Source organism: Jaminaea rosea (assembly GCF_003144245.1).
Source record: "Jaminaea rosea strain MCA 5214 unplaced genomic scaffold BDZ90scaffold_2, whole genome shotgun sequence".
Taxonomy (NCBI): domain Eukaryota; kingdom Fungi; phylum Basidiomycota; class Exobasidiomycetes; order Microstromatales; genus Jaminaea; species Jaminaea rosea.
This window is the reverse complement of record NW_020289976.1, coordinates 625,221-649,926: the sequence shown is the minus strand read 5'-3', so window position 1 is coordinate 649,926 and position 24,706 is coordinate 625,221. Positions and strand designations below refer to the sequence as shown.

At 58.9% G+C, this 24,706-nt stretch overlaps 9 protein-coding genes and 1 non-coding gene across 10 annotated transcripts; 7 read left to right on the top strand and 3 right to left on the bottom strand.

Annotated features, from left to right (window-relative positions):
* Positions 1-32: 32 nt before the first annotated feature.
* On the top strand, positions 33-3,081 carry BDZ90DRAFT_230399 (glycoside hydrolase). The gene is made up of 3 exons (XM_025505456.1): positions 33-570; positions 643-2,547; positions 2,613-3,081. Exons 1-3 carry the CDS (start codon positions 94-96, stop codon positions 2,844-2,846), a joined length of 2,616 nt encoding a protein of 871 aa, XP_025364142.1. The 5' UTR covers positions 33-93; the 3' UTR covers positions 2,847-3,081.
* A 71-nt stretch (positions 3,082-3,152) lies between these two features.
* On the top strand, positions 3,153-10,588 carry BDZ90DRAFT_230398 (hypothetical protein). The gene is made up of 4 exons (XM_025505455.1): positions 3,153-4,786; positions 4,864-5,200; positions 5,660-7,154; positions 7,223-10,588. Exons 1-4 carry the CDS (start codon positions 3,403-3,405, stop codon positions 10,568-10,570), a joined length of 6,564 nt encoding a protein of 2,187 aa, XP_025364141.1. The 5' UTR covers positions 3,153-3,402; the 3' UTR covers positions 10,571-10,588.
* Positions 10,589-10,874: 286 nt separating this feature from the next.
* BDZ90DRAFT_236943 (PAP2-domain-containing protein) lies at positions 10,875-12,601 on the top strand. Its single transcript, XM_025507309.1, has 2 exons — positions 10,875-11,617; positions 11,695-12,601. Exons 1-2 carry the CDS (start codon positions 10,897-10,899, stop codon positions 12,420-12,422), a joined length of 1,449 nt encoding a protein of 482 aa, XP_025364140.1. The 5' UTR covers positions 10,875-10,896; the 3' UTR covers positions 12,423-12,601.
* A 583-nt stretch (positions 12,602-13,184) lies between these two features.
* BDZ90DRAFT_216838 (hypothetical protein) lies at positions 13,185-13,852 on the top strand (the record flags this gene model as incomplete). Its single annotated transcript, XM_025504288.1, has 3 exons — positions 13,185-13,301; positions 13,386-13,475; positions 13,559-13,852. 3 exons carry the CDS (start codon positions 13,185-13,187, stop codon positions 13,850-13,852), a joined length of 501 nt encoding a protein of 166 aa, XP_025364139.1.
* Positions 13,853-13,969: 117 nt separating this feature from the next.
* Positions 13,970-14,922, bottom strand: BDZ90DRAFT_230396 (hypothetical protein). Its single transcript, XM_025505454.1, has one exon. It carries the CDS (start codon positions 14,700-14,702, stop codon positions 14,433-14,435), a length of 270 nt encoding a protein of 89 aa, XP_025364138.1. The 5' UTR covers positions 14,703-14,922; the 3' UTR covers positions 13,970-14,432.
* Positions 14,923-15,466: 544 nt separating this feature from the next.
* Positions 15,467-17,038, bottom strand: BDZ90DRAFT_258440 (hypothetical protein; the record flags this gene model as incomplete). Its single annotated transcript, XM_025508070.1, has 6 exons — positions 15,467-15,586; positions 15,651-15,867; positions 15,946-16,071; positions 16,513-16,568; positions 16,640-16,856; positions 16,920-17,038. The coding sequence occupies 6 exons, from the start codon at positions 17,036-17,038 to the stop codon at positions 15,467-15,469; spliced, it is 855 nt and encodes a 284-aa protein (XP_025364137.1).
* A 392-nt stretch (positions 17,039-17,430) lies between these two features.
* Positions 17,431-17,523, top strand: BDZ90DRAFT_t7. Its single transcript has one exon. It is a non-coding gene; the product is annotated as a tRNA-Arg (tRNA).
* A 501-nt stretch (positions 17,524-18,024) lies between these two features.
* BDZ90DRAFT_258439 (hypothetical protein) lies at positions 18,025-19,619 on the top strand (the record flags this gene model as incomplete). The annotated part of the gene is made up of 2 exons (XM_025508069.1): positions 18,025-18,987; positions 19,074-19,619. The coding sequence occupies 2 exons, from the start codon at positions 18,025-18,027 to the stop codon at positions 19,617-19,619; spliced, it is 1,509 nt and encodes a 502-aa protein (XP_025364136.1).
* Positions 19,620-19,727: 108 nt separating this feature from the next.
* BDZ90DRAFT_112662 (hypothetical protein) lies at positions 19,728-22,588 on the bottom strand. Its single transcript, XM_025503233.1, has one exon. The coding sequence runs from the start codon at positions 22,470-22,472 to the stop codon at positions 19,836-19,838; it is 2,637 nt and encodes an 878-aa protein (XP_025364135.1). The 5' UTR covers positions 22,473-22,588; the 3' UTR covers positions 19,728-19,835.
* Positions 22,589-22,772: 184 nt separating this feature from the next.
* BDZ90DRAFT_258437 (Alpha,alpha-trehalose-phosphate synthase) lies at positions 22,773-24,705 on the top strand (the record flags this gene model as incomplete). The annotated part of the gene is made up of 4 exons (XM_025508068.1): positions 22,773-23,255; positions 23,331-24,215; positions 24,290-24,485; positions 24,560-24,705. 4 exons carry the CDS (start codon positions 22,773-22,775, stop codon positions 24,703-24,705), a joined length of 1,710 nt encoding a protein of 569 aa, XP_025364134.1.
* Position 24,706: the final 1 nt, after the last annotated feature.

Sequence of the window (24,706 nt, the reverse complement as noted above, 5' to 3'; positions counted from 1 at the left end):
ACAGACCCCCGCACCTTCTTGGCTTCCTTTCCCCCAAACCACCATCACAAAGTCAGCATCCTTTCAACCCCCCGCTAGCATTGCAGACTCACAATGACCGCCACGCGTGCTTCTCTGCTCTTCGACACAAAGGAGAAGCTGGCCTCGCTCACACTCGAAGAAAAGATCGCCCTCACTGCGGGGCAGGACATCTGGCGCACCTTTGCTTCAGCTTCTAAAGGCATCCCCTACGCCAAGCTCACAGATGGGCCAAATGGGGCTCGCGGCGGAGGCAACTTCAACGACTCGGTCCCTGCTGCTCTATTCCCATCTCCCTCATGCCTAGCATCGACATTCGACGTGGACCTCGCCCACGAGATGGGCAAAGGTATTGCCCTCGACTCGCGCAGCAAACAGTGTCATGTGAGCTTGGCTCCTACTGTCAATATGACTAGAGACCAGCGATGCGGAAGGGCATTTGAGAATTATGGCGAGGACCCTGTGCTTACAGGCCATATTGGTGCGAGCTGGACGATTGGCTGCCAGAGTACGGGAGTGGCTGCTACGCCCAAGCATTTTGTCACGAATGAGGTGAGTGGGAGCGGCACTCCAGCCCGTCGCAACACGAGACTGACTTGACCAACTTTTGCATCTTATCCGCAGGCCGAAGCAGATCGCCGCTTCAGCAACTCGATCCTCGACGAGCGCACCCTGCGCGAGATCTATCTCGAGCCGTTTCGCATCATCTTCAAAGAGGTAGCCAAAGCGCACGCCGCTGGCAAGGACGGGCCCAAGGGTCAAGCATTTGGCGGCCAGCCCGCTTGCATCATGACTGCATACAACCAAATCAATGGTACCTCAGCCAGCGAGTGCAAGCATACCCTTATCGACGTCTTGCGCAAGGAGTGGGGGTTCAACGGAATGGTCATGTCTGACTGGTTTGCACTTCACGGCTGTGGCATGGGAGGTGGGTGTGACTTGGAGATGCCGGGGCCGGCCTTTCAGCGAAGATTGGAAATCGTCAAGGAGCATCTCCAAAAAGGAGAATGCACCGAGCAGGATATAGATGAGAGGGCTATTCGTGTATTGGACATGCTCAACAAAGTGGCGCAGCTCGGCTTTGAGAAGTCGCCGCAGGATGAAAAGGAAGAGAGCGTCGTTGATCAGGGGCGAGAGAAGGTCATCCGCCGGATTGCGGCGGAGGGGGCCGTGCTGCTCAAGAATGAGGCGGACATCCTACCTCTCAAGGTAGACTCGGTCAAGCGCATCGCCCTCATCGGCAAGCCATGGACGCAGCCCATCCAGAGCGGCGGTGGGAGCGCCAACTTGACACCGCAGCAAGCTCCTAAGGCCATAGACGCTCTCAAGGCCGCTTTGCCCAGCAATGTCGAGCTCGTGCACCACGATGGTTGCGACATCCATCCCTTCCCCGCTTCACCTGTCACGAAGACGACAGTCGAATTCCTTTCCCGCGACAACGGCAAGACAGTCGCGAATAGCACGCTCGAAAAAACGGCGCTGGGTGTTCTCGATCCAAAGCCAGAGGAGTGCCAGCCCAACAACTTTATCATGCGCGTCTCTTTTGACATCCATGCTAGCACGGCCGGAGCTCACACGCTTGGCCTCACGATCCTCGGCAAGGCACACCTCAAGGCGCATCGTCAGGACGGCTCCGTTGCCCTCGACTGGAAAGTGCAAGGCGAGACCGATACGTTTGAGTACCTTCTCAACGAGTTCAAGACAGCCCAGCAGAAGGAGATCAGCATGGCCGCAGGCGAGCTCGTGAGCGTCGTCCTTGAATACGAGCCACAGCAACAAGATGGGGCCATTGCGGCAATGAAGCCTGCAGGTTTCACAGTCGGCTTCGAGGAGGAGAAGGATCACCATGGCCTGCTGAAGGACGCAGCGAGTGTCGCAAGCCAATGTGACTTGGCCCTCGTCATGACTGGCCTGGGCCCCAAGTGGGAAGCAGAGGGATTCGATCGCCCCAACCTGCTTTTGCCGCGCCTGCAGAACAACCTGATTGCGCAAGTTGCCGAAAAGCAGAGTCGTACGGCTGTCATTACAGTCTGCGGATCAGCGGTGGAGATGCCTTGGCTTGACGACGTAGCCGGTGTCCTACAAACATGGTACGGAGGTCAAGAAGCGGCCGAGGCTCTCGTTGACTGCTTGCTCGCGCGAGGGGATGCACCTGCGTCTGGGCGTCTCTGCACTACCTGGCCGCGCTCGGTCAAGGATCAGTGTACGGCTGGAGAGTCGCACTCATTTCCGGGAGTAGACAAGACGGGACGTGGTCATCCGGATGTGTACTACGATGAGGGGCGACTCGTTGGGTACAAGTGGTACGAAGCAAAGGGCGCAAGCCCTTTGTTCTGGTTTGGTGGGGGTCTTGGCGGGTACACGACATTTGAGAGGGAGTTGAAGGATGTGAGGGTGGAAGAAGGCCAACAGAAGATCGATGTCGGCGTTGACGTTGAGGTCAAAAATGTGGGGGAGCGATCGGGGAAGGATGTGGTGCAGGTGTATCTCGCACCTGGGAAGGGAGAAGAGGATGAACCTGTCAAGAAGGTAAGCCGCGCTGACCAGTGGGTACGACGCAGATTGCTGATCATCAAGACCTGCCCTTCTCGCAGCTCGTCGCCTTCTGTACCACCCAGCTCGATCCTCAGAGGAAAGCAGCTCAGCTTACCCTCAACTTCGACGAGGACGCCTTCTCGCAATGGGACGACAAGTCATCGCAGTGGCAGGTCAAGGCGGGCCAGTACGTTGTTATTCTCGCATCCTCTGCTAGCCCGCAGGACGAGATCGCCCGCAAGGACATCGAGATCCACCAGGGATGGACTTGGAAGGGAATAGGCAGAGTCTAAATTGCGCAAATGTATGACCCAAAGCAAAGCATGGCGAGTCATTCATCTCGTCTTAAAGCATTCAACGAATCTACCTTGGTCTGCGCGCTCGGAGGATATCGTCGACCGTCGGGGTGAGATGAGATGTCGCCCGAGAAAACGCAGGCGCCTTTGGCTTGTGAAGGTTCGTCCGCCGCCAACCCGCCGCCGCCCCTTGTTTCGACTGTCTCAACGCTTGGCGCGATCGAAAAGTGGAGTGGAGCGAGTTGCGTGTGCTTTTGAGCTCGCTCACGAAGCTACGAAAGCGCCTCCTCCGTTTGTGTCATCCTACCATCCCGATCTTCTTGCTGCGCTGTCTCATAGACTTCTTCTTCCTCACTTCATCTTCGTTTTTACGGATCATTAATCTTTTACAACCTGGTCACGCCACCCAGGCATACCCGCAGTAGAGCTAGACTCGCTGCCTCTTCCTCAACTCAGCAGCTCGCAGAGAAGCATCGCTGCGCCTCTCTTTTCTTCATCCCTCTTCAGCTCTTTTCAACGCCTCTCCAGCTTTTCAATCGCTGCGCATGTTACAATGACTTCTCGAGAGCCTCACCCGCCACGAGCCAATCAAGGGCTTGTCGGCAAAGCAGCAGCAGCAGACACGCCTGGCCAGGGGGCAAACGCAGCACCCCAAGTCAATGGGGCGCAGGACCGTGTCAGCCACGCTTTCTCATCACAAGAGACGCCGCCGCTGCCGCCAATCGGTGATGGTCAACGTCATCGTCCCCACCTGCCTAATCTCAGGGGCGGCAGTGAATGCAGGGTCGGATATAGCACCGGCGGCGTCGTGGGCGGCGAATACGTTGACGGCGACGACGGCGACGACGGCGACGACGATGCCATACGATCGAATCATCATCAAGCTGAAGTCGCACCTCCGCGATGGTCAGCTGCTTCACCGATGAGCATCTCACCAGACCTTCCACCTCGCTCATTTGCACCTGTTAGCAAGGCCAACACGGCTGCCCCTGCCGCCACTTCTACCTCCTCTTTGGAGCCGCCCATTGTACCCTCGTCCCAGTCGACAAGCTCATCGGCATCCTCCAGCAGCATGGAGACGTCGACCCTGATACCCTCATTTCCGACGACGTCCTCTTCCTTCACTCCTTCATCATCTTCTTCTTCAAAGGTCCTCCCTGGCCTTGTGTCTAGTGGTGGCTCTTCTGCAGCAAGCATGATTCGAGCAGCTTCCCAGGCTGGACTGCATTCTGTCAGCTCGGCTTTGGCGACACAGGCTGCTCAGATCCAGGCTGGCATGAGCGAGAGCGAGAGCCCGCCTGTCAATGGCAACAGAGCTACGATTACCGCAAGTGGCAGCAGCGACTCCTTTAGGCCTCGAAGCTCGCCTCATCGCAGCGACGCCTTGCCGTTTCAGCAAGAACGCCGTCCATCGAGCAACGCCGAATACTCTGCGGCTATGAAAGCGCATCTCACCAGCGCGTTGCGAGGGGCCGAGCAGCTTTCGCTCGCTTCAACGTCGACCTCAAACACGTCGCTGACAGGGGCAGGCTCCCACAGTTGCGGACCGCCTTCGATGGCTGTGCAGACGCAGATGGCGGAGATTGCTACCAGAACAGCTGCTGAGGAGGCAGAGAGACAACTGAGGGTGCAAGCACTGCTTCGAGTAGCGCGAGCGAATGGGGGCAGCAACGACGATGATGAGCACTCGACATCGTCCTTGTCTGCGCCTTCTTCTGGGCCATCCCGCCTCGAAGCAGTCGGTCTCGGCCACATAGCGCTCCCGTCTCAAGGGCTGGAGCAATCGTGGGGTCGGATGTCAGGACGAGGTGCGGAAGACGATGTCAAAGACGTCAAGACCGCAGCATCGGGTCGCCGACAGAATGGTGCCGGGGTTCACCGTCCTGCACGCTTTTACGATGCGACAGATGCGATGGCGGGAGTGCCCAGCTTACCATGTGAGTAGGATGCAGGATTGGAGACATTCGGCGCTCTGTTCCACTGACCGTTCTGCTTCTTCTTTCCTCCGGCGTAGTGATGCCGAGCCCAGCTCCTGCTCTGATGGACGCCCCTTCTTCACCGATGCTCGATCGCCTCAATCTGCCGTATCCTCACAAGCATAGAGCGTCCTCATCGCCGATCTCGCCACCGCCACCACCGCCGCCGCTGGCGCAGGACAAGGCAGGTGCAGTCTCTAATGAGCCGAGGATCCTATCTTTCGAAGTCGTGCAGACGCCGGGAGGAACAGCCCAAGCTGGTTGGTGGTTGGCATCAGACGAAGGAGACGGCCGGCCAGGCGAAGCGTCTGCCGAGCCCTCTGCATCCTCAGGACCACCAGCCTCCTCATCGTCTTCGGTGTATTTCAAACCTGGGTGAGTACCAGTAGAAGGCGCCATCGATACTCTGCTCCTGCCCCGCTCCTCCCTCGCATCACCACCCATTGTCACCCGCATCGTCGCCGGCGCCCCGCCGTAGCCCAGAAACGAGTCCTCAGAGCAAACAGAGAAGAGCTGACCGCTTCATCTCTTTACCCCATGCGCCCACCATCCCCTTTCGTCCGCCTCCGCCCCCGCCTCGGCTGATTGAACTCACTCTCGCCATCACATCCTCATCACGTCGTCTGCCCCGCACTTCTACATCGCACAACCATCACCACACACCGAACCTCACACGCATCGCTTTGGTCGGCTCGTTGCGTCTCTTTCCTGCATGCTCATCTCTGCCCCTGATCCTCACAACCACGACGGCACCACACGCGACCCTGTATCCACGCCTACGCCTCTGGATGGATCTCTAAACCCGATCCCCGTTCCCTGCGATTCGACGGACAGCTACACCCTAGACGGGCAAGCCTACGCTGCTCTGGCCACGCAGGCAGCCTATGCGACGTCGCTCTTGACCACAACCGTCGCTCCTCAACCTCTGCCACCTGCTCAAGTCGGTCCCCAGCCAGTAAAGCAACTAGGCGGCGGCGGCGAAGACGACGACGACAGCCAGCAAGCTGGCGGGCCTTCCGCTGCGTGGCAGCCACTCGAACCTGCTCAGCAAGAGGCTATCGCGTCTCAGCTCCGAGCTTGGGCTGGGCTGCAAGGACCACAAAAGCAAGCTGAAGCAAGGCAGTCTCTTGAGGACAGACAGCGACACCTGGCTAGCCAGCGTCAAAGCCCGATTGCAGGGGCTGCAGCTACTGCGGCCGACCCAAACGAGGCATCGCAAGCAGACTCCTTCTTCCCGCCCGACTTTGCCAGCCACTACAGGGCGCAACTGCAAAGCTTGGCTCAAGGCTACTACCAACAGCTTCACCTCGACGGCCTCAACAAGAGCCACTACGCTCAAGGAGCAGGGGATCAGCACGAAGTCGGCTCGAGCAGCGGCGGTGCCCGCCAGCGTCGTCGCACTTCGCACGCTACCGTGGACGCCAGGGAAGCAGACATTGCTCAGCTATCGGCAGCAGTCGCAGCTCGCACAAAGACGCTCGGCGTACCAGCAGACTCGGTCGCAGCAGTCCTCACCAACGCCGCAGAGCCGCCACCGCCCGTGCCCGCCCAAGGCGCTCAGGATCCCATGCAGCTCTTGACAGCAGCCTCACAGGCAGCTGGCGTCGATGCTCGCGCAGGCGTGGTTCTCGACCAGCTGTTGCGCTTTGCCCACGCGCTTTACCAGACTGGCAATCAATCGATCAAAAAGCCAGACGGTTCGACCGCCACTCAGCTTCACCCCACACTCCTGCCTTTGCTGCACACTCTTCACAACCTTCACCCTCACCACCTCCCCACGCTCCTTCTCCTCTCCTGCGCCTACTACTCGGCAGGTGACCTGCCGGCCTCGCTCTACTGGAATGACCAGATCCTCAGCATCGATCCTCACTACGTAGAGGCCATGAGCAACATTGGCACCACTCTTCGCTCCCTGGGTCGATGGAAGGAGGCAGAGAGCTGGTGGCACAAGGCGATCCGTCTTCGACCTGGCTACTACGATGCGGCAGAGAATCTCCTCGGTGTTCTATGCAGCCCAGCCAAAGGAGGTCCAGAGGGGAGTGGCAAGGGCGGCCCACGCTGGGATGAAGCGCTCAAGCTATGCGAGCATGTCGAGTCGCATGTGCTCGCGCTCCGCCCTTCGTCGTCGGATGATCGACTGCACAAGCTGCCTAACACCAATGGCAGCACCATCAGGAAAGGCGATGAGCCGCTACACCTGCCGCGTAGCTTGAATGTGGGCAATTTGCCTCGCCTGCAGGGAATCCTGTATGCCAAGGGAAACCTCAAATTCGCGCTGATGGAGAGTGGCATACCGGCTGCCCGAGACTACATGAGGGCGGTCGAGCTGGTGAGTACGAGCGTGGACGAAGACGGAAGCCAATCACCTAATTGACCATACCTGCCCCACTCTCGCAGGTCGTCTCTACCTCTGAGTCCCGTGCCTACAGCTGTCGCGACCTCGTCACCGCCACCTGCGTCGCAGGCATTGTCTCGACAGGCGTCATGCTACCAGGATCTGCAGCAGCAAGCGCGGCCGTCGAGATGATGCACGCCCTCGCTCTTGACCCAAGTGATCCACAGACGACACAGCTGGCTACCTCGGGACAATGGTCGAGGATTGCGCCGGGAGGGCTACTTGCGCTCGTACACAGCGCGGGCGACAATCTGGTCAAGACGATGCTGCGACTCGGCGGTGGGCAACTTCCCATGGTCATGCTTCTCCCGGAGCCCGCCATGAAGATCACTCATCATCTCTTTGACGAGTACCAGGGCAGATTGCCGTCCCTCGTCGCTGCTCGCCGAAATCACGGCGAGGCGCACAATCCCAAGGCAGTCCAGCAATGTGTGCAGACGACGAGCACCATCTTCCTCACTCTTTCGAAGCTATTTCAAGACGCGACTGCCAACCCTGCGCCATCGCAGCACGGTGTGCTCACCCTGGGCGGCATCCCACCGTCGACCTCCCTCCTGCTGCCTCTTTACTACCTTGCCCTAGCCCTCAACCCCTCTGCGTCAACCTGCAACAACCTGGGCATCCTCCTCAGCGGCCTTCCCGTCGTAACTGTCATCGCCAACCCTGCCGGACAGCCGCAGACGGTTAATGGACAGGGGCTCGCCATGTGCTACTACCAAGCTGGCATTTCCATGGACAACACACATCCTCATTTGTACACCAATCTGGGCTCACTTCTCAAGGATCTCGGCCACCTGAAGGAGGCCATTCAGAACTACGAGAAGGCGGTGCATCTGCATCCAACCTTTGATGTTGCGCTCGCGAATCTAGGAAACAGTCTGCGCGATGCGAGTAGGACGGAGGAGGCGCTCCCGTACTATCGCCGTGCGTTGGCTGCCAATCCTTCTGCGCAGATGCCGGAGGCCATGTGCGGCTTGCTCAATGGTTTGCTCTCACTCAGCGACTGGGACGAGGCCTTTGCCAAGCCGAACGGGCTACTCTACCAGACTGCTGCCCTCGTGGAGAAGCAGCTAAGTGATGGTGCTCGCTATGGGTCTGGGGCATTGCAAGCTTCTAATTCGCTGCAGAACTGGCTGCGCGTCATCCTTGTCTCGATCGGAGATGGGCGCGAGGAGGTTGCGGCCAAGTGGGCACAGCAACTCAAGACCTTTTTTGGCCCGCTGGACCGCAGCAAACTGCAGATCAACGAAGGTGGCTTCGTCATCCGCCTGATCGAGCACCTGCACAAGCGCAGTCAGCGCAGGTGGTATCGGGAGCATTATGGGCAAGTGAGCAGCGCCACTTCACAGCAGCCTCGCATCCAACCCACGCAGGGAGATGTCGCTCGCTACCCGAAGATCAACCTCCCCTCGGCCCTCGTCACGCCCATGGTACCGACGGTCCTACCATTTCACACCTTCTCCTACGGCATCGAAGGCATCATGTCCGCCCGCGCCATCCGCCTCATCTCGCATCGCAACGGCTTGCGCATCTCCCAGACGAGCTTGAGTCAGCCGTGGCTACCTCCCCACGTTTATCCACCTCCTCCACCCCCTGCACCCAAGATCCGCGTTGGATACGTCTCGAGCGACTTCAACAATCACCCGCTCGCCCACCTGATGCAATCCGTCTTTGGGTTTCACGATGCGAAGCGCTTCGAAGTCTTCCTGTACGCGACGACGGCCAGCGACAGTTCGCCGTACCGCAAGAAGATTGAGGGAGAGGCGCAGCACTTCTATGATGTGTCGGCATACTCGACGAGTCAGATCATCGATCGAGTGCTTCACGATGGGATCCACATCCTCATGAACCTGAATGGGTACACCAAGGGGGCGCGCAACGAAGTTTTCGCGGCCAGGCCGTGCCCGGTTCAGATGCAGTTCATGGGCTTCGCGGGCGGGATGGCCAGCAGTTGGACCGACTACACGGTTGCGGACGAGATCGTCTGCCCGCCCGAAGTCACCGCTGCGGAGCAGTGGAGGCAGAGGCTTACGAGCGAAGGAGGAGTGCGCCCCACCGACTTGCCCGGCGACATCGACCCCGAGGAGTCCAGCAATGCGTGGATGTACACTGAACGCTTCATCTACATGCCCCACTCCTATTTTGTCAACGACCACAAGCAAGGCTTCCGTGAGCCGGAGCTTCGTCGCTCTGACCTTCACGGTGGAGTCGTGCGCCCACACGAGATGTCTCACACCGAGGCTTGGGCTGAGGAGGAGGAGCGTCGCTGGAAGGCGCGCAAGGAGTTGTTCCCTGGCTTGCCGGACGACTTCGTCGTGTTTGCCACCTTCAACCAGATCTACAAGATCGAACCAGTCGTCTTCCGCGCTTGGCTTGACGTCCTGCAGCGAGTGCCCAACTCGATTCTGTGGCTCCTTCGCTTCCCAGCTGCGGGAGAGCCCAACATCCTGCGCACGGCGAGGGAGTGGGCGGGGGATGAGGTCTGCTCTCGCATCGTCTTTACGGACGTGGCGCCCAAGGAGGAGCACATCCGCCGCGGTAGGGTTGCGGACCTTTTCCTCGACACGTTTGAGGTCAACGCGCACACGACGGCATGTGACTGCCTGTGGAGCGGTACGCCCATCTTGACTTTGCCCAAGTGGAAGGCCAAGCAGGCTAGCTTGGTGGCAGCGAGTATCGCGAGGGCGACGGGGTATGGGGAGCAGATGATTGTGGGTAGTGTAGAGGAGTATGTGACCAGGGCGGTCGAGCTTGCGCAGTCGGTGCGCTACGAGTATGTAGGGGCCGAGGGCGAGAAGCTGGAGGAAATAGCCGAGGCAGGAGCAAGCATTGCGGCCTCGGAGCTGACGAGGGTAGGGGCGAGTGCACAGCTGGCTGCCCAGGCTCAACAGCAGGCTCAGGCGCAAGCTCAAGCCCAAGCCCAAGCTCAGGCTCAGTCCCGTGCTACCAACGGAGGCTCGTCCGCAGAGGCGCCTGTACCAGCTCCCGTATCCGCCGCCCCACAGAAGGTCAACGATACAGCCAAGCTCGTGGCGGCAGCCGTCGCTCCCTCCCGCGAGTCCATCCGCCTGCCCATCGGTCCTCAAGCTCCCAGTAGCACATTCACTCGCCGCGGCTCAGGCCAGCTACTCGAGCTGCGTCGCAATCTCTTCCTCCATCGGGACACAATGCCCTTGTTCGATACGGAAGGATGGGTGCGCGATTTGGAACGCGGCTACGAGGAGGCGTGGCGACGCTGGGCTTTGGGCACGGACGTGGAAGAAAGTCAAGAGTGGGATGCGCTGCAGAGTGAGGATGAGCGAGCAGCCAGCAGCGGTCACATCTTTGTTGGGCAGCTGGGCAGTGCGTGAGAGCGGGAGAGAGAGAGACGATGTTGTACACGTAGCTGCTCCATTCTTTGCCTCGCGTGTACCCCGATCGCAACCTGCAATGCCGAAGCCCGATCAGCAAGTAGAAGAAGGGATGGTCTCATAAGACGTGGTGTTGGTCTCTCCCTGTCTCTCCCCCTCTAACTTTGGCGTGGCGGCGCGTTGCTCCCGCCTTTGCCTGTCCGTCCGTCCGTCCGCCCGCGGTCCGTTGATGCGGCGATCTTCGATTGAGTCTCGTAGATTTCCTCCCTCGCTCGCAACACCTCCTCCTCCTCCTCCTCCAACACCACACTCTCTTCACGCCGGGCATGCCACTCCCCGCACATCTCGAGCATGTGCCGGGTCCTCCGCTGCCCGTACCATCGTGGGTACCAAAGGGATTCTTGAGCGTCCTCGTTGCTGCGATCCTCAATGCAGCTACCCGCCTAGAGACGTCGACGTCCGTCTCCCTCTCCCTTGCCCGCTTCAAAGCCTGGTTGCCTACCACGACACGCAAAGAGCGCTTCAAATTCGCCATCATGATCACAATTGCCCTCTTCTCCATGTTTATCATGGGCAGTCCAGGCTTTCCGCTCAAGCTGGCCATCCCTGCGCTTTACATTACGGCCATTCTTCTGCCCATCACATCTCAATTCTTCTTGCCGGCTTCGCCCATCTTTTTGTGGCTACTCTTCTACTACTCGTCTGGATTCTTGTCACCGTCCACTCGCCCTCACATCTGGGTGAGCGTGCTTCCTACGCTGGAGACTATCTGGTATGGGGCCAACATTTCGGACATCCTGACTCGAGCCGGGCATCCTGTTTTGGACGTCCTTGCGTGGATTCCGTACGGCATCGTGCATTTTGCTGGGCCTTTCTTTGTTGCTGCTTTCCTCTTCGTCTTTGGACCGCCGGGCAGCGTCAAGTTCTTTGGGTCGGCTTTTGGGTTCCTGAACCTGGTGGGAGTCATTATTCAGGTGACGTTCCCTACTGCGCCGCCTTGGTACGAGTTGAGAGAGGGATTGACGCCAGCCAACTACAGCATGAAGGGTGAGTGCGGCGAGCGTGACAAGCTAGGCATGGTGGTGTCAAAGCTGACCCTTTGCCTTCTTGGTGGTACGCTCTAGGCTCCCCGGCCGGCCTCGCACGCATCGACGCCCTCTTTGGCGGGCACGGCTACACGCTCACATTCACCAATGCTCCAGTCCCCTTTGGCGCATTCCCCTCGCTCCACGCCGGGAGCGCAACGATGGAAGCGCTCTTCTGCAGCTACTTTTTCCCTATTCAGCTCTCACTCGGTGATGGTAGCGGGCGAGGGCTACTGGGCCGCTGGCTAGGCAAGGGCAACAAGTTGGCAATCGACGTGCGCATTTTCTACTGGATGTACGCCTTTTGGCTCTACTGGTGCACCATGTACCTCCAGCACCACTACCTCGTCGACCTGGTCGGAGGAGGATGCCTGGCAACGCTGAGCTTCTATCTGTTCCTCGACGACACGCAGAGACACTACATGGAGGAGTACTACCCAACGAATCCATCTGCTCCTGCGCCTTTTACTACATTAATGCAGGCGTCGCAGTCGCAGCTGCACTTGGAGAGGCGGTCAGAGGATGTCGCAATGAGTGCGCTGCCACGCAGAAGCAGTGATGTTGAGGCGGCTGCGAGAGGGAGCAACGGCGCTGCGGTCAAGGGGAGAGAGGACTCTGAGACGCTGTTCGCGGTCACGGAGGAGGGGGAAGAGGTTGCTAGCAGATCAGCGACGCCAAAGCCCGTACCTGGCAAGGAGGCGACAAAGGCGAAGGAGTCATCACGGCAAGACGCAGAGAGGGACTCATTTGACGATTGGGGGGCGTAGAAGTGTGGACACGAAGGATCGAATTCTTGACGATGCAGCCCTTTCGACATCTCACTGCTGCTGTAATGACAATCACTTTCTCGTCACGAGGAGGTCACTACGCTACCGCCGGCTGTCAATCGGGGCCTGAGTGGGCGAGTGAACAGGCAGGTCCATGCTTGGCGGAATGGGGGTCACGTCGCCTTCAATCTTATGCGCGAGAGTCGAGGTCGAATAAAATTCGCCGACGCAGGCGTGTAGGGAGATGACGTATATGGTACGACAGGCGAGCTTGCTCCCATTTACGGATTCGGTGGGGCTCGTCGGCGACGAGAAGTGTGAGAATTCATCACGGCCTGGTTCCAGCTTTGGTTAAGCAAACTTCATGACGAGGGCCATGACGAGGGCCGTGACGAGGGCCGGGCGAGACCATGCTATGTTATGCTATGCTCTGGGCCGCAGATGCCGGCGACGTGAGTTGAGGCGCCGCTTTGTCTGCGGGTCTGTGGAGGGCTGTGTGTGGGTGGCCCTTTGTCGCCGCGAGTCGCGGAAAGCGGCGGCCGTCGCACAAGGGGAAATCGAGGCATGGGCGATCCAGCCTCGCCGCCGCCGTGCAGCAGTGCGTCGTGCGTCATCGGTCGAGCGGAGCGGCCATCCGTTCGTATAAGGGACAAGAAAATGCGACGCTTCCTCAATCACGTCTCTTTTCCTCTGCATCCATTCTGCAACAACCGCCCGCCACCACCAAGCTACCTACCTACCTAGCTACCTCCCACGCACAGCATGGTCGACTTTTCCTCGCACGTCCGCAGGGGCCACCCCATCACCTTTGGCGTCCTCGTCTTCATCTCCCTCGTCGTTGCCATCATCGCTTCGGTCTTGACGCACGACTACAATGCTGTGCGTGTGGCGCGGCCTGGCCGAGTTCCAAAGAGTTGAGAGGCTGACTCTTCCAATCGCACGCACGCGCAGAACTACTTCCAGGGCGATGAGCTCCACGACCAGCCGCTGGTCAACCGCGTTCACTTCTGGGTCTTTACCGGATGGTGGACCTTCCTCTTCTCCATCGCCTACGTGAGTGCGGCGTGTCAATGAAGCGGACTCAATGCGGGACAGCTAGAGACTGACTGCTTCCCCTTACCTCCTCCCTCGCGTAGACTGCCCTCTTCCTGACCGGTGTCGGTGGAGTCGTCACCTCGATTGCAGGGCACGGCATCTGGCTGTTCCTCACCTGGATCTTCTGGCTCGCAGGCTCGGCCTCGCTCGCCAACCGCATTGGCACTGACTGCTCCAACCACGGCTACTACTACTGCAATTCCCTCCGCGCTCTCGAGGCGTTTGGCTGGATCGGATGGGCTCTCCTCACCATCATGCTCGCTGTCGTTGCCGCTATTGGCGGCGGCGCTTTCCGTGGTGGGCGTGGGCTCAAGGACGGCCTGAGCGAGGCGTAAAAAGACGTACCCCACACTTCCACCACGTTGCGTTACGGGAACCAGCAGGTCGTGCGCCGAGGTGACTCGGTAGCATCAGGCACAGCCTCGTCACTTGGTGCACGCCCACGATACCCTTTCCTCTCCGCAGCGTCGAAGACAAACATCCACACCTCTACCTAATCCTCTCGAACGACCTTCTACACTCCCCTCATCCCCACACGTTCGTCTTCTTGATACTCTATTCCTTGCTGTTCGTCTTTGCCCTCTCAATCGATCAGTATTCTCTGCCCACCCTTGCCCTGACGCGTCCGCCGTCACACCCAGTCTGCACCGCGTAGCCGCAAGTCCTTGCGTCCTTCAACAGGACAGGATCCGAGGTCATCGTAGGCACGCTCATCTTCAAGCTGTGGGGCTCGAGCATCTTCTTAAGGTCAAGTAGGTATGCAAGAAGCGCGCCTTGGCGACAATTCTGCACAGGGTCACGACAGAGCACTCGAATCGATCGAATTGCTTGACATGCGTTGTGATCCCTCTCAAGATCAGGCGCAGTACAGCCACAAGTCATCGCCCTTGGAGTAGGACTTGACCTCATCGTGGGTCACCTTGACGGCCGAGTTACTGGCAAAGAAGCCCTGCGCAGTGGCGAGTGACACTCGGAGACGTGGTCAGCGTTACGGAATCGGTACCCCAGCCACCTTGCGTTGCAGACGTACGGATAGCTTTCCATTGACCTGCTGCGTCTTTCCATTGAAGTAGGCATCCTTGTCTTTGCCTGCGTAGTCAAAGCCCCAAGCTCCTTGACCGCCGCAGCCCAGGATGTCGCCATTACCCCCAGCCGGGTCAATGACGTAGAGGGTGCCTTGCACATTCCTACCGAGGGGGCCAGAGGCGGTGATGTTCTTGCCTGTAACGGTGATGCCCTTTCCGGCGCTGCGGATGGCGAAGTCTGATGAGCATTGCCTCGACCGTGCTGTTGCTTTCGCACTCACATGATGCAAGACAGCTCAGGGTCCGTGGTACACGTCAGCGCAGCGCTGGCATGAGCCGTCGTAGCGGCGGTAGCAATGACAACAAGGAGGTAAGCGGCGAACATGCTGTCAGCACAGGATGCTGTCGTATGAGGAGGCAAGAGGGGGGAGAAGACGTCGTTGACGTGCTCGAGCGACGATATTCACTGCCGGCACGTTGCCCAGTGAGCCCGCTACCCTTTACGGACAGGAGTGTGCGGCGCACGAGCCTCTCATTGCATTCAGCATTGTGCAGGCAGCGAAAGATATAGTCGGCGGGAATCGAGCATCGCCTTACAACCTATCGCAAGGGTCAAAGCAAGTTGAGCGTCACGAGGGAGACGGCCAAACTGTCCATCGACGCAGTCTCTCGAAACAGTCTGTATCGACCCCATAAGCGCATTTGTCTCTAACAACTTGTCGGCACTGGTGCTGCGGCAAGGTTGCGAGAGGAACGGCGGAAGTCAAGGGAGGAGATTGGATTTCTCTAAAGGAGGAAGTACTCTTTCGCGTTCTGATATACGAACTTGTCTTCTTCAGGAGCGCTCGCCTGCGCTGAGCTCGAAAGCTGTGCCGTCGTATGTAGCACAAGGAGCCTAAGGCAGCAAAGATAAGTCCCTTGTCGTCAGATTCCCCCGAAAACTTTGGAGCTCATGGCACAGTAGACAGTCATGTCGTCCCCCTTCGTGACGGACTTGACTTCGTCGCGCGTCACCATCATCGTAGGATTGCTGTTGAAGAAGCCCTGCGGATTCAATGTAAGGGTGTCAGCCATAGCACACGGTGAAAGCTTGGCCACGCTGACTCACACTGAGTTTGCCGTTGACCTGCTGCATCTTGCCACTGAAGGAAGCCTCCTTGCTTTCGCCAGTGTAATCGAAGAGCCAGGTGGCCTGGCCCTGACAGCCCGTGATATTGCCAGATCCGCCAGCCTTGTCAATCAGATGGACCATACCCGGCAATCCCGGACCAGGGGCTACAGAGCTAGCAATACCCTTACCCGTAACATTGATTCCGGCAGCAGCGCTGCGTGGGAGCACGGCAAGAAGGAAGAGGCAACCCGGCTCAGCGACTGGCAGCAACTCGACCTGCAGCGATACTCACAAGATGCACGACTGCTCCAAGTCCGTAGTGCACTGGAGCGCGGGATCGATCTGAGCTTCGCCCTCAGCGCGGGCGATAGCGAGGGCGACAGCCACGGCGATGAGAAGATAGGCCTTGGTGAACATGCTGCGATACGAGAGGGGCAACGGGGGTCTCAATGGCTGAAAGAAAGAGGCTCGGCCAAAGCTGAAGGATCTTCGCCCCTTTCAGTACTTCGTCCGGTGCCCCGCTGCCCTTTGGTCAACCCTCTGCCTTTCGTCAATTGGCTGGGCAGCAGGGTTCATGGTATGCCGCTCGCGCGACACATCTCGCCAGCAGACGACGTCACGGCGCGCAGAATGTGGTCAAATGCGTACGAGCCCATGAGAGAACGGGCACTATGTACCCCGCGCGAAAGGAGTTGGAAGGCTACTTGGAAGAATACATTGATACGGCAATAGAGACGTTGGCGGCAGTGTGCCCTCCATCTAGGCCTGAAAGTGCGTGGCGATTATAAGCGTGCCAGTCAGGACGCGTATGCGCTGCGGACTCACTGTGCAGAAGATTGATAGATCATCGCCAACGGACCTCGATCTGATCTCGCCGTGCGTCGTACCGTTGCTCTGATCGCTGCTGAAGAAAGCCTGTGAGGCAGTCGTGGCAGGGCCGTCATTCTCGGGAGACCTCCCGACCTCAGAGACCAGGCCACGCTCACCGAAAGCTTTCCGTTCACCTGCTGTGTCTTGCCGCTGAAGTATGCGTCCCTGCTCTTCCCACGAAAGTCGAACCCCCACCACCCTTGCCCGTCGCAGCCAAGGGTGGATCCCCAGCCACCGACCTTGTCGATGAGGTAAAGTGTGCCAGTGGAGCCGCCGCCAATTGGGCCAGAGCCGATGATCCCAGTGCCTTTCACGATGACACCTTGGCCGGCGCTGCGGGAAGACAATCTATCAGTGCGCTAGATCAGCCTACTTACCGGGACCACACAAGCTCACAAAATGCAAGACTGTTCTGCGTCAATCGAGCAGAGGAACGCCGTTCTGATCTGCGTTGTGGCCATGCGGTCTGCGAAGGCCAGAGCAGTAACGATGAACAAGAGGCGCCTGACGAGCATGGCGACGAAGCGCAGAGTCGACTGAGAGATGAAGGAAGAGGACTGTCATATATGGTCTGAATCAAGGCTGCGCTCGTGCACTGCAAGTTCAGGGACAATCGGCAAATACGTTTCCGCTTGAGCTGGACCGTAGCCCGCGTGCGCAGTGAGATTGCTTGCACGGCAGCGGTCGGAACGCTGTCCGCTGAAAGAGCGGTCCGTCGCCTTCATCAGAAGGCAAGTAGAAGCGGTATGAGCACTGTACCGGCAAGAAATGAGCGGGTGATTGGTAGGGTGAGAGGTGGGGAGGGAAGCGAGCCGTCTCGAACGCGTCGCCGCTGAATCCGACGTCGTTTTCTGTGAGTCGTTTTGGGTTGAGAATATATTCTGCTTTTGCGTCAAGATTGACAAAGGCCGGCGTAGCCCAATGGTAGGGCGTTGCTTTCCTAAGTTTGTCATAATCGCAAATCAAGCAGAGGTTGCGGGTTCGAGTCCCGCCGTTGGTTTTTTGCCGCGTTCTTTTGGCCGTTTTCCTCGGCCTGGACACACTGTGTGGTGTTCGTTTGATCTGCATTGGATAGTTCATATCCCAGAGCAGGTCTTCTAGCGGCTTGGTGGTGCTGCACGCACTCTGCGCTGAGTGGTGCTCGTTACCGTCGCGACCTCCGAAGCTCATGGTGCCCGCGGCGCCTGCGAGGGGCCCGAGGGTAGGGACGACGTGTGAGGCATACGAGGACTGTGGGAGCTCTACCAGCTCGGGAGATGAAGGGCAGGTACACAGTAGCGCAGCACAAGTAGGCATGTATCCTCTTGAACGTGCCCGGTGACCGTACTCTAACGTCATTCTTCCTCTGACACTCTCCTATGCTCGCTTCGCCTCTTCCGTTGATGGGCGAGGGAGTCAAAGCGGGGCGCGGCTGCAAGGTTGCTCTCTCCGCCGGTTGGACGAGCTTTCTTTCACTTCATTTCTTCCTATCACCAACGCTCGCAGCGACATCGTCTTCGACATGAGCGGTGGCAAGAGCAGCGACCAGACTGCAACGGCGTCAACGTCGTCATCACCACCTCACACTCTGGACACATTCCGGCCTCTACTCAAGTCGCTGATCCTCTCAATCCCCATTCCGGGCATTCCTTCCACCTCGTCTTCCTCCTCTGCTCCTCCCGGTCTGGACGAAGCTTCTCTCCGCCACCTCTTCGACCACCTCTCCGACCCCGAATTCACCTCCAATCATGCACACCACGCACAATTGGGCTCCACACTGAGCGGCATGCGCCTTGGCGGGCTGGACGTTCGGCCAGAGACGCTGCTCGTCGCGAGTCAGACCTTCCTTGCGAAATGCATTGCTGTAGAATCGCAGGACGAGGTGTGTAGCTTGACGACGAAGGGCGAGGCGCAGAGGCGGCTACAGCAGGAGGCAGGCTGGGTCACGTCCGATGTCAGCGAGGCCGACCTGCTCGCCCGCCTGACAGCATACAATGGGACGCTGGACCTCGTAGGGACAGGCGGAGATGGCCAGGATACATTCAACGTCTCTACTACGGCAGCAATGGTCGCCTCAGGTGTGCCCGGCGTGAGAAGCTGCAAGCACGGCGCCAAAGCCTCGTCGTCTACTTCGGGAAGCGCAGACCTGCTCCTCTCCCTCGGTATCCCGCTCCTCTCCCTCACACCCGCAACGCTCAGCCCTCTGGTTGCGACTTGCTCCTTCGTATTCCTCTTTGCGCAACTCTTCCACCCATCGCTCGCGCCCCTCGGACCGATCAGGAGAGCGCTGGGCCATCCGACGATCTTCAATGTACTAGGTCCGCTCATCAACCCGGCAAGACCGAGACGGTGCATCCTTGGCGTGCACTCAGCTTATCTGGGCAATATCTTTGCCGAAGCGCTCAGGAAGCGGGGCTGTGAGAGGGCTTGGGTAGTGTGTGGCAAGGAAGGGCTGGATGAAATTAGTATAGAGGGCGAGACGGATGTGAGTCGGCGCCGGGATGCAGGTCTCTTTACGGCGAGGGGGAGCTGACCTTGCCCCCCCCTCCCTCTCTTGCTCTTCTCACGCAGGTCTGGGAGCTCGACGGCAACGATATTCGTCACATCACCATTTCACCGCAAGACTTTGGTCTGCAATCCTACCCGCTCACGCAAGTCGCGAGTTACACCTCGGACGAGAACGCAGCCATCGTCCTCCGCCTCCTCGGTGCACGAGACTATCCAGACTCGACCGACCCGCCATCTCTCGCCTCGTCCGTACCTTCCGCAGCCAACCTCGAGGCAATCGAGGCTTACACCATCCTTCAAGCCTCGGCCCTCCTCTATGTAGGCGGGCACGCAAACTCATACACAGAGGCAAGCAGACTAGCGCGACAGAGCATGAAGAGCGGAGCTGCTCTGCGGTCCCTGCGCGAGTTCAGGGCAAAGGCGAAGGAGGCAGTCATGCAAAGGGAGAAAGAGATTGCAGCTGCCGGTGAAGAGGAGAAGAGGCGGAGGGAGCGAGAGGAGCAAGATGCGCGGGCGAGCGTGGCTCATGATAGAAAGACAGGAGACGACGGATTCTTCTATGCGCCGGCGCCTTCGAGGAGTGTGGGGGTGGGGACGGAGGACGCATAGTCGGTGCGAGGATAGAGCATGTCAAGCCTTCTCATCTAATGCGCATTGCTTCTTGCGCCTTCTGCTCCGTCTCGATGGAGATAGAGTGAGCACACGCTCCGCATCAGGCCTCTCGTCCGAGATGTGTACAATGGGTTGGTCTTGGGCTCGTTGATGGGTCGCACCTGGCAATGATAATGGAAAGGGCGGGGCCACAGTGTGCCCAATTTGATTTCTTCATCGACCTCCCCTCCCAGCCACCACACCCACCACCTTGCCCAGCAAGCCTTGATCTGCATTGCCCCTCTGCCCTCCCATCTCTTCCAACCCCACGCAAGTCACTACTACCGCTCCCAGGTAAAGCACCATCACCACCGCGCCGACGAAGCTCGAAGCATGCATCGTCTGCATAGACAGGTTGACCAGCCCGGTGAGCAGGTTGGCGACCAGGAAAGCGCGTAGCGAGTGGGTATTGAGGGTTGAGAGCAGGAGTGGAGTGGTTGGTAGCGGTCGAGGGAGGGCGACGTCCAAGGAGGTGGTGCCATTGCTGCTGGTGTAGGGCGAGTCGAAGGAGGAGCTTGAAGGTGATGCGGCCAGCCCGTCCCCGGCGTCGCCATCGGCGCTTGACTGTCTCCCGGAGCGTCCCCGCTGCGATTGCGGCGTCGCATACTCAACGTCGAGCAGCAGAGCCCGATAGACACAGGCATACGCGGCAAGAAAGCTCGCATTGAACGCTGCGACCCACAGCACGTACGGCGCGTTGGCCAATCGTCGACTGACGACACGAGTGAGCGTGTTCGTCGCCCCCACCACCGCAATGCCCGGCTCCGCTCGCCGATAACCATCCTGCAGAAGGAATGACAAGGCCCAGGCGCTGAGCGCGAGCACGACCCAGTATATGATGGCCCACGAGCTCAGGATGGCGCAAAGGCTGCTGAGACGCTTGAGCTGAGTGCGACGCGCGCTCGTCAAAGCAGCCTTGATGTCGATGCGACCGTCGCTGCCTGTGCGCGTGTGGCCGTGCGATGGTGCCGCGATGACTGGTTCCTTTGGCTCTGCATCGTCTTCGCCTTCCTCATCGCTCCCTTCTCGCCTATCACCGTTCATTTTGACCCTCCTGAAGGCCTGATACGGATCCACCTTCGGCAGGACGTAAAGCCCCATATCCGTCGCGAGGAGCATGATGGCCAAGTAGCCAGGTAAGGAGCAAATCCCTTCCCTGTTGGCCGCGAACAACGACGCCTGCCTGTCCACCTTCTCGTCGAGCACGTACCTCTGCATCCCACCCCACCTCAGTGCGACTTGATGCATCGCGGCTATCCCCAATCCCCAGGTGCTCCACCTGCCCTTGCCCGCGAAGCCCATCTCCCTCACAAATGCGACGAGCGTCTTGAGTGGTGGAAGCGCGGAGAGGGTGAGAAAGAAGCTCCAATGCGCTCCGTACTCGGTGATGTGCTCAGGGTAAGCCGTGAGGCGGACGCTGACTGCTCGAATGAGGCCTAGAGCGAGCAACGGCAAGCACTTTCCCATATCCTTGCGCAGCCCCTCCAAAAGAGTACGCAAGGCCGAATTGGTCGACGGTGAATCCAGCGCCTTGAGCTGAGCTCCCGCTCCCACCAGCCCCAGCGAGAAGACAAAGCTGCCCACTCCCAGATCCATCAAACTGGCGCCCCACGTCTCGCACTTCCCTAGCGCGCGAGGGAAGAGGGGGAAATCCACCGCAAGGATGCAAGCGCAAGTGATGAGCATCATGTGCGCGCGATATACGGTGAGAAAGGGGTCGTGCGCGTGACTGCGGGGGGCTGGGGAAGAGGTTGTCGAGGGAAGTCGCATTGGTGGAGTGAGACCCAGACCGAGACCTAGACCGAGGCCTCGTCGTGATGAGCTGCCTGATCGACTCATTGAGACAGGACTGCCGGTGCGGCTCCCTTCTCCTTGTCGTGCAGAGGGGTCGACCCACGCTTCTGGCGGGTGAGCTTCGCCATGTGCTTGGTCTGCGGCTGATTCTATCGATACGCGGATCCCTCCGTTCTCTTCGCCATCAACATCGCTTTGGATTCGCGGTCTTGGCTTGGCAGCAGCACGCCTCGCCTCTCTCCGCTCAATCTCCTCCAACTCTCGCTCTTCGTCGTCTGACTCCCAGTGTGAGCGCGCTTGGCGCTTGCGTCTACGAGCTACTGCGCTTTCCAATGGGATGGCATCTCCTATGGTGTCGTCATCTGATCCTGTCTGCCTTGCGATTCGCCGTCTCTGCTTGGAGTCTGGGCGCACATCGTAGCTCGATTGACTGTACAGGGCGCTCGCTTCGTCCTCATCGTCTTCATTATCCGATGCTGCAGCCTGCTTTCCCTTACCATCGACAGCTCTCCCACGAGCTATCGACAATGCTGCCTGCTCCAGTATTCGAGCCTGACGATAGAGTCCCGCAGCCAAGGCACAGATGAGGGCTGAGAGGGTGAGCGCAGCGCCCGTGCTTGAGGAGACAGTGATGCTGAGGAGGAGTGGCACGACGGTTGTGCCAAACTCGATGGCAACGACTGTGAAGCGGGCTTGCCTGACTGAAGGTGAAGATGAGGAAGAGGATCGATCCTGGGCTTGCCTGTAGAGGTGGGTGAGGGAGTGGAGGGCCGCGGACAGCCGGGTAGGGATCGGTGACAGGTAGTCGCGCCGGCGTGCTGATGCTCCGGCCCCATTACCAGCTGAATAGCGCTCGTGCGCAGCTAGTAGTCGTAGAGTCGCAGCGTAGAGGGCATACGTGGCAATGGACGTCGATGAGATTGCGTTTACCCGCGTCAGTGAGTCGCCCAAGTTGTTGGAGACGAATAAGACTTTGGCGTCGGCGTACGTCGATGAGGCGGCCGAGGTGGATGCCATGCTGGATGTGGTGATGGCGGTGATGCTGAGTATTTTACGCTGAAAGAGTAAGAGCTATGGAGCAGGCATTTTTTGATATGTCAATTGGTCTATGGGGATGCAAAGCAAGTAGTGACAGTGGGCCACTGAGTCGAGGTCTGTGGCCGACGCGTGCGCCGGACTGGCCTCGCTCGTCGTGCTCCGTCGGTGCTCGGGCCCCTCCTTTGACCCACTCGGGACTCGGTTGCCTTGAGCGCAGCGATCACTCAACCCCACCTTCCTTCCTTCCTTACCACCAAGTCCCCTCCGCCGCTTCCCACAATGGCGTCCTCTTCCTCCTCGGGCTCAACCTCAACAGCCCGGGGCTCAGGCGCCCGGGACCAACACCTCATCGTCGTCTCTAATCGCCTCCCCGTAACAATCAAGGCAGACAGCAGTGTACCCGGAGGCTACACCTTCTCCCTTTCCTCTGGCGGACTCGTATCCGCACTTTCGGGCGCCAAGAAGAGCATGTCTTTTACTTGGATTGGCTGGCCTGGCCTATCGGTTCCAACAGCCGACGAAGCCTACATCGCAGAGAAGCTCAAGCACGACTACTCGTGCGAGCCAGTATGGCTCGACGATGATGTAGCTGATGCCCACTATAATGGCTTCTCCAACTCGATCCTGTGGCCCTTGTTCCACTATCATCCGGGAGAGATGGAGTTTGATGAGCATCACTGGCTTGCATATAGGGAGGCGAATTTGAGCTTTGCCGAAAAGGTGCGAGAGGTCGTCAGGCAGGGCGATATGGTTTGGGTACAGGTGAGTGCAGCGACGACATCAAGCATGGTGAGAGAAGACTCGGCCTGACCTGCTCAACCGCTCCTCCTCACGCAGGACTATCACCTCATGCTGCTCCCCCTCATGCTCCGCACTCTAATCGAGGGCTCTTCAAATCAAGGCGCCCACTCGCAACGAGAGCTAGACCATGTCCGGCACGGCTTGGACGGCACGTCCTTCCTTCAAGGTAGTGAGGACCTCGCCCCTGCTCCTGCGTCTGCCAAGATCCAGCAAGCGCGCGGCAATGGCAAGGGAACGGCCGACGGCTCTTCGCGCCGAGGAGCAATCAAGATTGGCTTCTTTCTGCACACTCCCTTCCCCTCTAGCGAGATCTATCGTATCCTCCCTGTGAGGAGAGAGATCTTGCTAGGCATCTTGCACTGCGACTTGATCGGCTTCCACACCTACGATTATGCCCGTCATTTCCTCTCCGCGTGTACACGCATCCTCGGTATCCCCACCATGCCCAACGGAGCAGAGTTCGAGGGACGATACGTGCACGTCGGTACATTCCCCATTGGTATCGAGCCGGCAACCTTCCAAGACGGGCTCAATCGCGAAGCAGTACAGCAGCGTATCAAGAGCCTGCAGCGTCGATTCGAAGGAGTCAAGATCATCGTGGGCGTAGATCGGCTGGACTACATCAAGGGCGTGCCACAAAAGCTCTACGGACTCGAGCAATTCCTTTCGGACCACCCGGAGTGGGTTGGCAAAGTCGTGCTAGTACAGGTGGCCGTCCCCTCCCGACAGGACGTGGAGGAGTATCAGAACTTGAGAGCAATCGTCAACGAGGCCGTGGGGAGGATCAACGGCCGCTTTGGAACGGTGGAGAGCATGCCGATTCACTTCCTGCACAGGAGCGTCAGTTTCGATGAGCTCTGCGCGCTCTACGCTATCAGTGATGCGTGTCTCGTAACCAGCACCCGTGATGGGATGAATTTGGTGAGCACGCGCAGCTCCTTCACGTCCCAAAGGTCTGGCTGGCACTCACCTCCTTGCACCCCTGCCGCGCACAGGTATCCTACGAATACATCGCCTGCCAAGAATCCCGCAACGGGGTCATGATCCTTTCCGAATTTGCAGGCGCAGCCCAGTCTCTGAATGGGTCACTCATCGTTAACCCTTGGGACAAGTTCGCCGTGGCCGACGCAATTCAAGAGGCCTTGACTATGCCCTCTGAGACGAGGAAGGCCAACTTTGAGAAGTTGAGCAGTGAGTAGGCGCAAAGACGATGATCGGGCGGTAGACGTTGAGCTGACTTGCGTTCCGCCCTCCCTCCCCACCAGGATATGTCGGCAAGCACACGGCGAGCTGGTGGGGATCAAGCTTCGTCAAGGAGCTGCGCGATCTCAAGGTTACTGCGAGAGCAGGAGGGGATGGTACAAGTGTCGACGAAGGGGGAGATGGTTGCGAGGTGGATCACGAACGGTAGC

Coding starts and splice junctions, on each gene's coding strand:
- BDZ90DRAFT_230399 (XM_025505456.1), top strand. CDS start 94: ATGACCGCCACGCGTGCTTCTCTGCTCTTCGACACAAAGGAGAAGCTG. Junction 571..642: donor AGCATTTTGTCACGAATGAG/GTGAGTGGGAGC, acceptor TCTTATCCGCAG/GCCGAAGCAGATCGCCGCTT. Junction 2,548..2,612: donor AGGATGAACCTGTCAAGAAG/GTAAGCCGCGCT, acceptor CCCTTCTCGCAG/CTCGTCGCCTTCTGTACCAC.
- BDZ90DRAFT_230398 (XM_025505455.1), top strand. CDS start 3,403: ATGACTTCTCGAGAGCCTCACCCGCCACGAGCCAATCAAGGGCTTGTC. Junction 5,201..5,659: donor TCGGTGTATTTCAAACCTGG/GTGAGTACCAGT, acceptor TTCGACGGACAG/CTACACCCTAGACGGGCAAG. Junction 7,155..7,222: donor ACATGAGGGCGGTCGAGCTG/GTGAGTACGAGC, acceptor CCACTCTCGCAG/GTCGTCTCTACCTCTGAGTC.
- BDZ90DRAFT_236943 (XM_025507309.1), top strand. CDS start 10,897: ATGCCACTCCCCGCACATCTCGAGCATGTGCCGGGTCCTCCGCTGCCC. Junction 11,618..11,694: donor AGCCAACTACAGCATGAAGG/GTGAGTGCGGCG, acceptor GGTACGCTCTAG/GCTCCCCGGCCGGCCTCGCA.
- BDZ90DRAFT_230396 (XM_025505454.1), bottom strand. CDS start 14,702: ATGTGCAAGGCACCCTCTACGTCATTGACCCGGCTGGGGGTAATGGCG.
- BDZ90DRAFT_112662 (XM_025503233.1), bottom strand. CDS start 22,472: ATGGCATCCACCTCGGCCGCCTCATCGACGTACGCCGACGCCAAAGTC.